The following is a 15,330-nucleotide window of genomic DNA, read 5'->3' as shown; positions in this document are numbered from 1 at the left end:
TTCTCCTCCTGCCCTCAATCCCTCCCAGCATCAGAGTCTTTTCCAATGAGTCAACTCTTCGCAGCAGGTGGCCAAAGTACTGGAGTTTCAGCTTTCCTTTCATCATTCCTTCTAAAGAAATCCCAGGGCTGATCTCCTTCAGAATGGACTGGTTGGATCTCCTTGCAGTCCAAGCGACTCTCAAGAGTCTTCTCCAACACCACAGTTCAAAAGCATCAATTCTTCGGTGCTCAGCTTTCTTCACAGTCCAACTCTCACATCCATACATGACTACTGGAAAAACCATAGCCTTGACTAGACGGACCTTTGTTGGCAAAGTAATGTCTCTGCTTTTTAATAGGCTGTCTAAGTTGGTCATAACTTTCCTTCCAAAGAGTAAGCATCTTTTAATTTCATGGCTGCAGTCACCATCTGCAGTGATTTTGGAGCCCATAAAAATAAAGTCTGACACTGTTTCCACTGTTTCCCCATCTATTTGCCATGAAGTGATGGGATCAAATGCCATGATCTTCATCATAAAAAGGAACAATTTGAGTCAGTTATAGTGAGGTGGGTGAACCTAGAGCCTGTTTTAGTGTCAGAAAGGGAAAAACAAGTATCATTTATTAATGCGCATATATGGAATCTAGAAAAATAGTACTGATGAACCTATTTAGAGAAGATAGAGAGTTACAAACATAGAGACTGGACTGGTGGGCAAACTGCGGAAGTAGCATTGACATGTCCATGGGATTTTCCAGGCAAGAATACTGGAGTGGGCTGCCATTTCCTTCTCCAAGTCATCTTCCCAACACAAAAATCAAACCCATGTTCTTGTGTCTCCTGCACTGGCAGGTGGATTCTTTACCACTGAGCCACCAGAGAAGTTCCCATATATACACTATCACCTGTAAAACAGATAACTAGCAGCAAGCTAAAAAGGGAGCCTAGTCTGGCACTTGGTGATGACCTTGAGCACTGGAATGGAGAGGAGGCACAAGACGGAGGGAATATATATATATATATATATATATATATATATATATATATATATATATATATATATATATGTATGTATGTATATATATGTATATGTATATGTATATATATGTAATTAAGGCTGATTTACGTTGGTGTACAGTAGAGACCACCACAAAATTAAAAAGAAATTACCCTCCAATTAAAAATATAAAAGTAAATATTAAATACCTACTGATAGCACTTATTAAATACACCAGGTACAAATACCCCATAACTCTTATGAATGCTAACAGTGGGTCTGTGATAAGCTAAGGAAACCATCTGTCATAATTCGTCTTTCATAGTTTGCCTCAGAGACTGGAAAACAACTCTCAAAGTTTTAGGCAGAAGAGAAAATGAGTAAAGAAGACAAAAGACTGGAAAATGGTGTTGAACCCAACATATTCTTTTCCCTGAAAGCCTCACATCTCTCACTCATATCTAATCATTCAATTCTAGATGTACCAAAAAAAGGCAAAGGGAATATCAGAGAAATGGGTAGGTGCAATCAAACACCGAAAATAGATGAATCAAGGACAGAGAGTAAGGAAGAAAGAAAGGAAAACAGCAAACAGCACACTGAGATTGCCACCGGGACTCATTAAAAACATGCATGGTTATTCCTAAATGCTAACTCATAAACAGACCCTTTATAAATCTAAGCCCTCAGATATGAAGTCCAATTCTTGGTTTTCCAGAAAATATTGGGCTTTTACTCTGCACTATTAGGAAAAACACACTAAGCTGTTAGAACGTTCTCTCTGTTCTATACTATTAGCCTATTTATTATATAATTATATGATTTTACAAATTAAATCTTGGTAGCTAAATACTGTGATAGATATTCCTTATATTAAATTCTATTCTCTAGTAAATTATGATAGCAATGTTTAAGTTATTTGGGACTCCAAACTTTTCATTAAGTACATGAATTAACAGAAATTTATTTGAGGGCTATTAGAACTAAGACATGAAAGTAAAGAATATGAAACATTCAGATCTATAGTATTTACATTCTAAAAACGCTTCTGGTAATTCACAACACATCTCTAGAATTAGTTCACATTCTAACTTCATTTTCCTTAAAGAATTGCATATACTTACCTGAAAATGTAAAAAACAATTCATTTTGCAAACCAGCTCTTTGCATTTTAACACGATGACATTCAGACTTAAGTAAGGAAACTTCACATGAAAGGTCAAGAACAAGTTTGCTTAAAATCTGAAGAAGTTTCTTCTCAAAAGAAATATTATAGATACTGTTGCAGGGAGCTGCATGATATCGAGCTGTGAACTGGTAATAATAATGCGGCTCACGATAAGCTGCAAAAAATTAAACAGTGACGGTTATTTAAGCAATTCAAATACATCTCAACTCTTCAAGACAAATTATTATTTGGAATAAATTCATAATACAGTTAAGCCTTGAACGATACAACACAGGGTTATAAATGCCAACACCCTGCCTCCCTCCTCAATGGCCAGTCACAGTTGAAAATTCATGTGTAATTTATAGTCAGTCCTCCTTACCTGTTTCTCTGTATCCAGGGCTCTGCATCCCAGGGGGTGGATCATGTTTGCTGCTAGAAGTATCCATGTACGACTGGACCCACAGAGTTCAAACCCATGTTGTTCAAATGTCAACTGTATGCTTTTATATATATAGCTGTATATACATATTATTTTTAATTTAACAAATACTCATCTAGCAGTTACAAGTGACTTATAGGCACTGTTAGAGGCAATTTACAAACAGTAACTCATTTAAATCTCTTTAATTTATTAATATTGAATAATCTTTACATCTATCATGAGGAAACTGAGGGAGGCAGGGATTACATAACATGCCTAATGTCTATGCTATGAAAACTGAGACTCCAGCTCAGGAGCCTGGCCCAGAGGCTACGCCCTTTATTACCATGTCTTGATGCCTCAAACTCAGAAGGGAAACTTCTCTAAGTTCAAATATTTATCTTAGGAGAAATTAGTCATGTAACAACAGGCAAAAAAAAATAAAGCATGCTTCTAATGTATCTACAAGCTGTATTGAGTTCAACTATTGTTTTGTCGCTAAGTCATGTCTTTTGCAATCCTATGGACTTAGCCCAGCAGGCTTCTCTGTCCACTGGATTTCCCAGGCAAGGATGTTGAAGTGGTTACCATTTCCTTCTCTAAGGGATTTACCAATCCAGGGGTGGAACCTGTGTCTGCTGCTTGGCAGGCTGATCCTTTCCTCTGAGCCACCCAGGAAGTCCCTTGAGTTTAATTATAACATCTGAAACTGAGAATGCCTTTTTCCCCCTATCCATTTCAAAATCGCACTAAAATGACAGAAGAAATAGAAAAATGATAAGAAATCTACAATACTAAAAATCAGAAAAGTTTACTTTCCAAGACAGGGAGCTCTGCTGGTATTTTTGCTAAAACAGGCCTGTTCCCGGCTCTCAGGCCGCAGCGACACTCACCACCAGCACTGAGATGACAGCCACCACCGTTCACTTTCCTACCTGTTCCTTTGAGCCAAAGGTAAATGCACAGATTGAGCTACTGTCAGGCTTTGTCTTCAAGGCTGACATCAGACAGCTTATAATTAGTGAGAAAACTACCAGTTTCACTTATAATCATGAATGAAAACCAGATTTTCCTAACCAACTCTGGGGAAATACAGGAGCATTAAAGAAAAATGTGAAAATGAAAAAACAAGGGAAAATAACATAAAAGAAATTAATGTAGGAATCATTTGTAAATATCTAAAATTCTAACTAGTAAATATAGAAAATATATCCATAAAACTAGTATGAAGCTATTGTAGGAGAGAGGAGATGGTAAATATGAAAATAATTCTGGAAAAATTTTAAAATACAAATACTAAAAATTTTTAAAGTAACTGATTATATGCTTATAAATGAAGTAATAGAATTCTTGTGTAGTGCAGAGCAAAATTAGAAGAGCAAAGTAAGGGAAAAGGAAGAGAGATCCCAGATATACAATGTCAAACTGAAGGAGTTCCAGGAAAGGACAGAAAGAGAAGAAATTAATCAGGGACAAAAAGGGACAGTGCTCTGCAAGCTGAAGAAAGATTTGTTTCCCCACACCAAAAAGGTCCATGAAACTGTGAATAAGAAACCTGAAAATGTCACATTTCAACATAAATTTTAAAAACTTATCATACATTTACTGATACATACATTGCTATATGATAAATAATTGATTTATAATGATTGTATCATGACTGATCACATCAAAGCTATGTGATGTGATACAAGCACCATGCAGAAGAGTGAACCTCAAAAAAAAAAAAAAGGTGAACCTCACTAGATGAAGCTGGAAGCTGGGGCAAGGCTCACCACAAGGACTGCAAAGCAAGTGTTCCCTATTCATGGATCAAAAAGGAACTCCCTTTTCTTTCAAGAATTCTGGCATGTATCATGTTACTGCCTTCCATAGAAAGAAGCCTGAATATAAGCCGCAATACTTGCAAAAAGCTCTCAAAAACTGTGTCAAGAGTATCCTCTGCTGAAGAGTGCTCCTTAACTTTGGGAGAAGTACACATTAACACACACAGCAGCTCAGGATCCACGTGTAGGTGTCAAAGAGTTATTAACAAGTTGTGTAAAAGAGAACACTGCAGGCTAGAGGCTGCCTACAGGACTGGCCCTTGGCTGGTAAACATTTCCACCTGAACAGGCATTGTTCCCCACATGATAAAACTGGTTCCCACCCGAGGAAGTAAACCCTGTGCCTCTGAGGTCTGGGACTTTTGTTGTCAGCCTCAATGACTAGCTCCCAATCAATGCTTGGGTAGAGTCAGCACACAGGCTACTGGATTTTCACCACTAAATAAGGGAGAGTTTCCATGTGGCCTCACACTGGAAGGACAGAGCACAGGAGGCCTGAACGGGGCTCCTCCAGGTTCAGTCCATGCCGATCCCCATGCTGCTCCTACTGTGTATTCCTCACCTTAGCCACGACTATAACTCCAAGTCCTTGCAGGGAACCCTTGCAACAATTTACAAAATCAAATCCTCATGCAAAAATCAGAAGCTTTAAATGATGATAGATATATATGGCTCTAGAAAAATAAAAATGATAAAAAAATGACAGAAAAATCTACAGGAGCTGTTCTCAAAAGTTTTGGTTTCTGAATCCCTTTATATCCATTCTTAAAAATCCCTAAGAACCCATCAAAGAACTTTTATGTAGGATGTAGCTACCAATATTTAAATTACTACATATTCAAACTGAAAAAACTTTAAAAATATTTATTAATCAAATTTAAGATGGTAAAAACTCATCAGGCCATATAAAAAACCCTTTTAAGCACAATAACACTCTTCAAAAAGAATCAATGAGAAGAGTAGTATTGTTTTATACTTTGAAAAGCTGTTTAATGTCTGGTTTAAGAGAAGTTAGCTGGATTCGTACACTAGCTTGTGCATTCAATGACATGTGACATGCTGGTTTATTGCCTCAGAGATATGTAGTTGGTTGGCAAGAAACATTTTAACAGCTTTTTTGGGTAATTGTGGATTACTCCACAGTAGTTTACCTACTATAACTGCAAATCTCAACACAGCTAAATCAGTAAATAATATCATAGTATAATTACAAAATAGTTTTCACCTTACTGACCCCTTGAAAGGGACTCAGGACTCCCAGGAGTCCCTAGACCACTACTGGAAAACTACTCATATATATAATCAGAGTTAGAGTACTTGAACTCACTAGAAATTGATAAGAACACAACTTAGAAAAACAGGTAAAAAACAGAAATAGAACATCTCAGAAGGAATAATAAACACAGAAAACGATGCTCAGAGATACTAGTACTAGGCAAACTGCAATCATGATAGTGGCATAGCGTTTTATACTCACTATACAAATTAAAGAGCAATAACACCTATTTTTGTGAAGGATATGGATACAGTTTTCACACATATTATGAAAATTTAAAAACAAAATTAAGAAATATATCTCAAAGTATTAAAGTAGTAAATAAGAATAGGAAATTACAGAACAAAGCCCAGTAGACATGACTAAAGCATAAGTGGAGATTTTAGAGAAAAAGATCCAACTTGAAATGCTGGAGGTGGAAAGTACAGTCACTGAAACAGAAAAACAAATGGCACCAAAGTTAAAACATGAAGTGAACAGACTAGCTGAACTGCAGACATCACATCCTTGAAGAACAGTTTGACAAATCGCATAAAGATACCTAAAACACTGGGCTATAAAAATTTTAAGATCTGCATATATTGATACTATATAAGCCAAAAATATGGATGATAAATTGAGAAACCCTAATAACTGTGTACGTGAACCGTGAACTTCCAGATGTTCAAGCTGGTTTTAGAAAAGGCAGAGGAACCAGAGATCAAATTGCCAACATCAGGTGGATCATCAAAAAGCCAAGAGAGTTCCAGGTAAACATCTATTTTTGCTGTATTGACTTTGCAAAAGCCTTTGACTGTGTGGATCACAATAAACTGTGGAAAATTCTGAAAGAGATGGGAATACCAGACCACCTGACCTGCCTCTTGAGAAACATGTATGCAGGTCAGGAAGCAATAGTTAGAACTGGACATGGAACAACAGACTGGTTCCAAATAGGAAAAGGAGTACGTCAAGGCTGTATATTGTCACCCTGCTTATTTAACTTCTATGCAGAGTACATCATGAGAAATGCTGGGCTGGAAAAAGCACAAGCTGGCATCAAGACTGCCGGGAGAAATATCAATAACTTCATATATGCAGATGACACCACCCTTATGGCAGAAAGTGAAGAGGAACTAAAAAGCCTCTTGATAAAAGTGAAAAAGAAAAGTGAAAAAGTTGGCTTAAAGCTCAACATTCAGAAAACGAAGATCATGGCATCCGGTCCCATCACTTCATGGGAAATAGATGGGGAAACAGTGTCAGACTTTATTTTGAGGGGGGGCTCCAAAATCACTGCAGATGGTGATTGCAGCCATGAAATTAAAAGACGCTTACTCCTTGGAAGGAAAGTTATGACCAACCTAGACAGCATATTCAAAAGCAGAGACATTACTTTGCCAGCAAAGGTCCATCTAGTCAAGGCTATGGTTTTTCCAGTAGTCATGTATGGATATGAGAGTTGGACTGTGAAGAAAGCCGAGTGCCGAAGAATTGATGCTTTTGAACTGTGGTGTTGGAGAAGACTCGAGAGTCCCTTGGACTGCAAGGACATCCAACCAGTCCATTCCAAAGGAGAACAGTCCTGGGATTTCTTTGGAAGGAATGATGCTAAAGCTGAAACTCCAGTACTTTGGCCACCTCATGCAAAGAGTTGACTCATTGGAAAAGACTCTGATGCTGGGAGGGATTGGGGGCAGGAGAAGAGGACAACTGAGGATGAGATGGCTGGATGGCATCACTGACTCGATGGACATGAGTCTGAGTGAACTCCAGGAGTTGGTGATGGACAGGGAGGCCTGGCAGGCTGCAAATCATGGGGTAGCAAAGAGTCAGACATGACTGAGTGACTGAACTGAACTGATTAAATATGTTTAATTAGTATTTCAGAAATAAAAATAGTCAAAGGGCAAGATTTTTAGAGATTCTAAAGGAGTCAGCAAATTTAAAAATCAATTATATAAACCACACTCTCTGACACATTGAATTAAAAATAAAAATCAACAATTAAAATCCCTCAGACATTTCTAGGGGAGTTCCCTGGTGGTCCAGTGGTTAAGAACCCACCTTGCAATGCAAAAAAAAAAAAAATGGGTTTGATCCCTGGTCAGGAAACTAAGATCCCACATGGCTAGGGGCAACTAAGCTCTCACATCACAACTACTGAGCCCATGTACCATAAGTACAGAGCCTATACCCCGCAACTAGAGAGCCCATGCCCCGCAACTAGAGAGCCCATGCCCCACAACTAGAAAGCCCATGCGCCACAAACAGAGAGCCCATGCCCCACAACTAGAAAGCCCATGCGCCACAAACAGAGAGCCCATGCCCCACAACTGGAGCCCATGCCCCACAACCAGAGAGCCCACACACGACAATTAGAGAGCCCACACACCACAACCAGAGTCCATGCCCCACAACCAGAGAGCCCACACACCACAACTAGAGTCCATGCTACACAACTAGAGCCCATGCCCCACAACCAGAGAGCTCACACACCACAACTAGAGAGCCCATGCCCCACAACCAGAGAGCCCACACACCACAAATAGAGAGCCCACACACCACAAATAGAGTCCATCCCCCACAACCAGAGAGCCCACACACTACAACTAGAAAGCCCATGCCCCACAAATAGAGAGCCCCACAGAGGCCTCAAAGAGCATAATCTCCATCCACCTGTTGGGCTACAGTTCCCCCTCTGAAGGGTGACGGGGACTTGTCACAAGCCATGTAGATTCAAGTAGCCCCTTAGGTAGTAGGTCACGCTGCCTGCAGGATCTGGCAGAGACCAGTTCTCTGGCTGTGAAGGAGCCCACAAGGCCAAGGGCCCTCGATCTTTTGCTTTCCTCTATCGTTCTATCTCTGTGAACTTGAGAAGCTCCACAAGATGACCACTGGACATTCAAATGAAGACTGTCACACGCAACTGACAACTTGCTTGGGTGAGTTTCCCCTGTGGCTCCTCCCCTCCCTGCTCATCCTTCATCCCAGCCCCAGTTCCAGGATGCTGGAACTACGAGAGGGCCCAAACTGGGGAATTCCCTGAATCCTCCTCCCGATTTGTAGCCTGGCCCTCCCCGAATACTTTTGGGGCTTACAGCATCATTGCACCCCCAAGGGAATGCTGTGGACAAGCACTTCCCTCCAGAGGGCTGCAGGTCCTCCCTGCTATGAAGCTTCCAGCTGTGCACCTTCCTAGTCCCACTCAGTCTTCCTCCTTATTTCAACGCCATCATCAATTGTGATACCAAGCCAGGTGTCATGCTTCCTCTTAAGGGTCACATCTGGTGGGGGGCCCAGACACCCCTGAACAGAAGTGTGGGTGAGCACTTATCTCGTGGAGGTCACATGCAGACTTTACCAACCTCGGAGAGGAGGTAGTGGGCTTACAAATGTCTCTTGGGAAACATCATGACTGTACACCTTCCCTCCTGTCCTAGATTTCTCTTGTATCCTCCTTCTCTCTTGACCTCTTGGACTATCTATTGATCCTGCTCCTGCTTGCTGGCTTTGCCGGCAGATTGGGTTTTGCCTCTTTTAATTCTATGAAGAGGTAGCTCTTCTCTGTCCTCCTCTATCTCCCAATTGGTAGAAGATTGAGCAAACTCTGGGAGATAGTGGAGGTCATAGGAGCCTGGCATGCTACCATCCATGAGGTCGCAAGGAGTGGACATGACTTACTGACTGAACAACAACAGCCCTCCTCAACATCACATGGACCACATCCTGAGGAGAGATACCCTTCAGCTCTATTTGTTTCTTTCAGTGATAAAGGTAATCTGTTCAGCTGGCTCAAGGAGGTCTCCTCCTTCTGTCTCTAAAGGATCTAGGCCCTGGGATTCTGGTTGCTTCTTCCCCCACTGCCTTTTATTCCTTTTCTTAACTAATCCAAGGGGCCTCCTCAGGCTAACCAATGTGGCAGATTTCAGGTGTTCACAGGGACCCCACTGTTGACACCGGGAGAATGCCAGGACAAATAACTACCATCTGACAAGGATCAATCAGACACCTGTCTTATCAAAATATCCCAACAAAAGATGCGGGCAACTACAAGCATCCTGAAGGACTCCCTGCTAGGATTGATATTAGCTAACTGGAGAAAATTTAGACAGGATGGTTTAAGAAAAAGAAATTAATTTTCTTTTGCAATACTGCATGATCTCAATACGTACTAGGAAACCAAGAGATGTGGCAAAAAAAAAAAAAAAAAATTTGGGTGACTGAATTACAATACCATCTTGCAGCTGGGCCTATTTTGTAAAAGGAAAGGAAAATGGCAGGGGGAGTAAGTCCCACCCATCCAAAGGTCCATGACCCTGCTCCAAAATCCAGGTCTAAAGAACTCCAGCCAGGTATGCCTTGTTCACATCCCTTCAAAGTACCTTCTTCCCCTTCAGGAGCCTGATGTTTCAGATGATCCCCTTACAAGTTCACCTCCCTGAGATCGACAGCTGGGAAATCCTACTCCCCCCAGTTCTGAGTGGGGACAGTCATCTGGACCATTTATCTGTTAACTCCCATCTGGGGACCTGAAAACCCTGATGCTGTTGCTGCTAAGTCACTTCAGTCGTGTCCAACTCTGTGCGACCCCATAGACGGCAGCCCACCAGGCTCTCCCGTCCCTGGGATTCTCCAGGCAAGAACACTGGAGTGGGTTGCCATTTCCTTCTCCAATGCATGAAAGTGAAAAGTGAAAGTGAAACCCTAGACCCCCATAAATCAGCTCATGGATTTGGCCTTTGTGGTATTTAACAATAGTGATAGGGTTGAAAAGGCAAAAAGGATTCAAAAGTCAACAGCACAATTACCAGAGGCAGCCCTAACCCCTGCACCACCTCAGGGTTACCCATCCTTGTGAAAACCCATGGTGAGGACAAGAACCAAGAAGCCTGGATCAGAGCCACTATTTCACTGAGAAAATATCTGCTGTTTTAAGTGTGGCCAATAGGGTGACTGGAAAAACAAACGCTGCCTGTATGGGAAAAGTCCACTGGGACTCTGCTCGATATGAAAATGAGAAGATCACTGGAAGAGGAACTGCCCTCAGTCCCAAAGGGGACCTGGGGCTACCAAACCAATGATGGTAAGAGGACTGAAAACTGTTGGAGCCCAGGACTTTCCCTGAAAGGATACCTGGTCATTTCTCCAGAGGAACCTCTGATAATCTTTGATGTAGCAGGCAGGCAAGTCATTTTCTTACTAAATATGGGGGCAGTCTACTGTGTGCTAACTGATGTCCCTGGACCCTTGTCTTCTCAGTGTTGTATAACAGGGATTGACAGAAAGCCCAAACCAAGTAATCCACCCCTCCCCTCAAGTGCTTGCTAGAAGGCTTTACCCTTGCACATCCATTTCTGCTCACATCCAAGTGCCCCATCTGCTTGTCAGGAAGGGACTTGCTCACTAAATTCCAGAAAACAGCCCAAGCTGGAGATCCTTATGGAGATGGCAGCCACTAGGACAAACAACTGGTCTTGGGCAGAGGAATCTAACACAGTCTCAAACTAGAGGAGATCACCATTCCATCCTGTCAGATACAAATGACGCCTGCCAAGAGCACTGCCACTGGCTGAGCAAGAGCGCCTGCCATCTGCCTCTGAGGAGACTGAACCCTGTGCTGCGGCTGCTGACCTTCAACACCCCTGAAGGAGCTCTGGGTGCAGTGACGCACTCTGCGCTCCAGGCAATCTGGTGGGACAGCTCTACAGATAGTTAAATATTTTCAGGAACTGACCTCATGATCCCAATCTTTGCATCTCTTCATATCTAGAAAAGCACTAAATCCCTTCATGAGGACATCAGCATCTCATGACTAGCAGAAAATCTCTCATAAATTGCGTGCTTAATTGTACTGAACTCCCCCTTCACCAAAATTTTATATAGTGACCTTCCCCCACTGCCTCTTGGGAGCAGTCTCTCAGAGCTATTTGAGGTGCTACCTCCTGGGATGCTATCTTCATTTTGCCCCAAATAAAACTTGACTCACTACTCTCAAGTTGCACATCTCTTTCAGCTGACAAGCCCATCTAAGTTGTAAAACTATGGGTGGCTGAACTGGTTCACAGTGCTAGAACTAAAGGTGGTTTTCTTCCCTGCACCCAGACTCCCAGGATCTATTTGCCTTTGAATGGACAAACCCAGACACTGTAGTGTCATGAATGGTTCCACCTGTGTGCTTAGAGAATTCAAGCAGAGGGTGCCAATGGGAGAGGCTGTAGGCAAGCCTCCTCAGATCAAAGGTCTGAACACGAATGTGCATGTGCATTCATGTCCAACTCTGCAACCCTATGGGCTGTAGCCCACCTGGCTCTTCTGTCCATTGGATTTTCCAGGCAAGAATACTGGAATGGTTGCCACTTCCACCTCTAGGGGATCTTCCCAACTTGGGGGTCAAACCCACATCTCCTGTGTCTCCTGCATTGCAGGCAGATTCTTTACTACTTGAGCCATGTGGGAAGCTTCTTAAAGCCAGGGAGGATACCCAAAAGTGTTTGAAAATAGAGTACCAAAATGGCAGGCCACTGATAGAACTAAGCTAACCATGTGTATGTGCGTTGCTCAGTCGCTCAGTTGTGTCCAACTCTGCAGCCCCATGGATTGTAGCCTGCCAGGTTCCTCTATCCATGGGATTCTCAAGGTAAGAATACCACCCTGGGTAGTCATTCCCTTCTCCAGGGGATCTTCCTGGATAGAAATTTCAAAGAAGCCTTCTCCTCTAACCTACAGGAGGGAAAGTAAAACATCCCAACATGGGTAAATGGGTATATTAGTCCTTCAGTATCACTGAGAAGCCACCCAATCCTTTTTAAAAGGGGGGTGTGGGGGGTGGGGGGAAACTTTCCTTGTTTTACAAATCTAGTCTTTACAGGACCAGAGGTGTAGCTCCAAAAATAATTCAAAACCCACCAATATTTTTAGCACTCCCAAAACCTTCCCCATCTATCTTAAGAGGCTTGTAAGTACTAAACAAAGGGGAAACAAAGTTATCCTAGGAGGGATTTGCTTGTGCCTTTGAGATGCAAATATTCTACCTGGTTTTTCTCTAGAAACCTTTCTCTATGCTATCTTTTTAAAACGCAAATTTTGAAAAAGGGAGCAAATAATTTGGAACTTGTCAAGGAAAAATAAAAACTTTGAGCATCTTTTCCCTAAAGACTAGTGAAACAGATTTAGCCATCTAGAGAAGTGAGCTTGATTTGTCCCATCTGCTAGAAATCCAAATTTAAACCAAACTCTTTTGCAGACAGATGGGTTTTACATTGCTGTAACTGATTCATGGCTGAAATTTTGGATGAGGAACTATGAGGCTTCTGTGTGTGTGTGTTAATTCACAAAAAAAGCTATATTTAATTGACTTAAGGGAAATTAAGTGCTTATATAAATACTCAGATATATAAAGTAATTTGGCCAGAATGAATTTCAGGTTTAAGTCATCTGGAAAGTATTCCGTACCAAACTGACATCTGGTACTGAAGGTAGCTTAAGCTTGTTGGTTTGATTAATATAGATTAATATAGACATAATACAGTCTCAGGAGTCATCAATGTTAAGCATAATATTTTTGTTGTACCTAGGTTTACTAGACTTTTGATCTCTTGAAAATCTTTCAGCAAGAAAAGTAATTTGGTGAGGAAAAATCTTTTAGGGAAAGTAAGATATGTTTTCAGTAAAAGAAGGCATGAGAATTTATGAAAAAGTATTGAAAACATTATGCACGATCAGGATTTTCTAAGATTGGATTGAATTTAGTTGGGTAAATTGATTATGTTGGGAGCAAGCTAAGGTAAGGCTTGGATTAATTTTTTCTTTCTGTTTAGAAAATAAAGTTTTCTTGGAATGTCATTTCTGATAACAGATTATGTTAAGTTCTTTGCTTTTAACTGACTCTCTGTTTACTTTTGTTATTTCTTGTAACTCTGGTTAAGAAATAAGTATTGTCTCACAGCGACTGATGATTTTTGACCAAGTGTTTTAAAACTTTTTTCACAAACTTCCCAATACCAAATTTTAATCAAAGTGCATAAAACTAATTAGATTTTCAAATTTTTTTGAATTTTCAAGACTGAAAGAATATGACCTCAGTCAATAATTTGAATCTACATGAAAAACAAGGTACACGAGTAAATTATGTAATTATAAAGACAGAATAAGTGCTTATTTCTAGTTTTCCTCTTTACTGATTTAAAAAGCAATTGTATAAAAGAATTTGTGTATGATGTTATCACTGGGACCAAACATACAGATTTTCCAATAGAAACAAAAAGGAAGTAGGTAGAAGCAAGGCTGTACTAGCTTAAGAAATGATTACAGATGGAAGCTTGGAAAAATAGGAACAATTTAAGAAAATTAAAAATGATAAACAAGAAGATCAATGCAAAAAAGTCTATAAGTATACACTTGTTCTAATTTCAGCTTCTCTGAGATATATAAAATTATACAAAATAATAAATATAGAAATGTATTGTTAGTTTTGCAACATTTACAGATATAATATTTATAATATACCACAAAAAGCATGGAAAAGGAATGCATCTACATGAGTTTAAGATTTCTATATCTCACTAGAATTAAGTTATCAAGCTGATTCTGATAGGTTAAAATATATGTGGTAATCTCTAGAGAAATCAATAAGGAAATGACTTAAAATATATCGAGCAAATATCACTAAAGTAATTAAAATGCTACATTAGAAAATATTCACTTAATTCACAAGATGTAATGTGAGAGTTAGACTGTGAAGAAAGCTGAGTGCCGAAGAATTGATGCTTTTGAACTGTGGTGTTGGAGAAGACTCTTGTGAGTCCCTTGGACTGCAAGGAGATCCAACCAGTCCATCCTAAAGGAGATCCATCCTGGGTGTTCATTGGAAGGACTGATGCTGAAGCTGAAACTCCCAATACTTTGGCCACCTCATGCGAAGAGTGGACTCACTGGAAAAGACCCTGATGCTGGGAGGGACTAGGGGCAGGAGGAGGAGGGGATGACAGAGGATAAGATGGCTGGATGGCATCACAGACTCGATGCACATGAGTCTGGGTGGGTGAACTCCAGGAATTGGTGATGGACAGGGAGGCCTGGGATGCTGCAGCTCATGGGGTCGCAAAGAGTCAGACATGACTAATGAACTGAACTGAACTGAATGAGAAATAGAGCAACATGCAAGACAGGGAAATATAAAGTAAAATGATAAAGTATACCCAATTATATAAATAACATTAAATGTGAATGAATTAAATTATATAATCAAAAGGCAGAGACTGAGAATCTGGATTTAAAAAGTAATAAACTTAGTGTCTACATGAGACACGCATTAGATGCAAAGATACAAATAGACTGAAAGTGATGGGGTGGAAAATAATACACCATATACACAACAATCACAAGAAAGTAGGAATGGCTATTCAACTGTCAAGCAGAGTAAACTTTAGAACAAACAAAAAATGCTACCATAGATAAAGGGCAACATATTTTTATGATTAAAAAAGATAACCTATCAGGAAGAGAGAAAAATATAAACACAAACATCTAAGAACAAAGCACTAAAATGAGGCATTAAAAAAATGATAGCAAAAAAAATGATAGAAATAATCAAAGAAATGAACAATTCAAAATATTGGAGAATTCAATACCTCACTTATAATAATAAACAACTATGCAGAAATCAACAAGGACATA

At 40.3% G+C, this 15,330-nt stretch overlaps 1 protein-coding gene across 1 annotated transcript in view; it reads right to left on the bottom strand.

The window, feature by feature from the left end:
• Nucleotides 1-15,330, bottom strand: part of ZPBP (zona pellucida binding protein) — a 135,065-nt gene that overhangs the window by 90,275 nt on the left and 29,460 nt on the right. The window contains exon 5 of the mRNA XM_068973374.1: nucleotides 2,104-2,322. Coding sequence (XP_068829475.1) covers nucleotides 2,104-2,322 — 219 coding nt within the window. The remainder of the gene's footprint in view (nucleotides 1-2,103; nucleotides 2,323-15,330) is intronic.

Source organism: Capricornis sumatraensis, chromosome 5, assembly GCF_032405125.1.
Source record: "Capricornis sumatraensis isolate serow.1 chromosome 5, serow.2, whole genome shotgun sequence".
Taxonomy (NCBI): domain Eukaryota; kingdom Metazoa; phylum Chordata; class Mammalia; order Artiodactyla; family Bovidae; genus Capricornis; species Capricornis sumatraensis.
The sequence above is the reverse complement of the archived record's forward strand: the minus strand, read 5'-3'. Positions and strand labels throughout refer to the sequence as shown.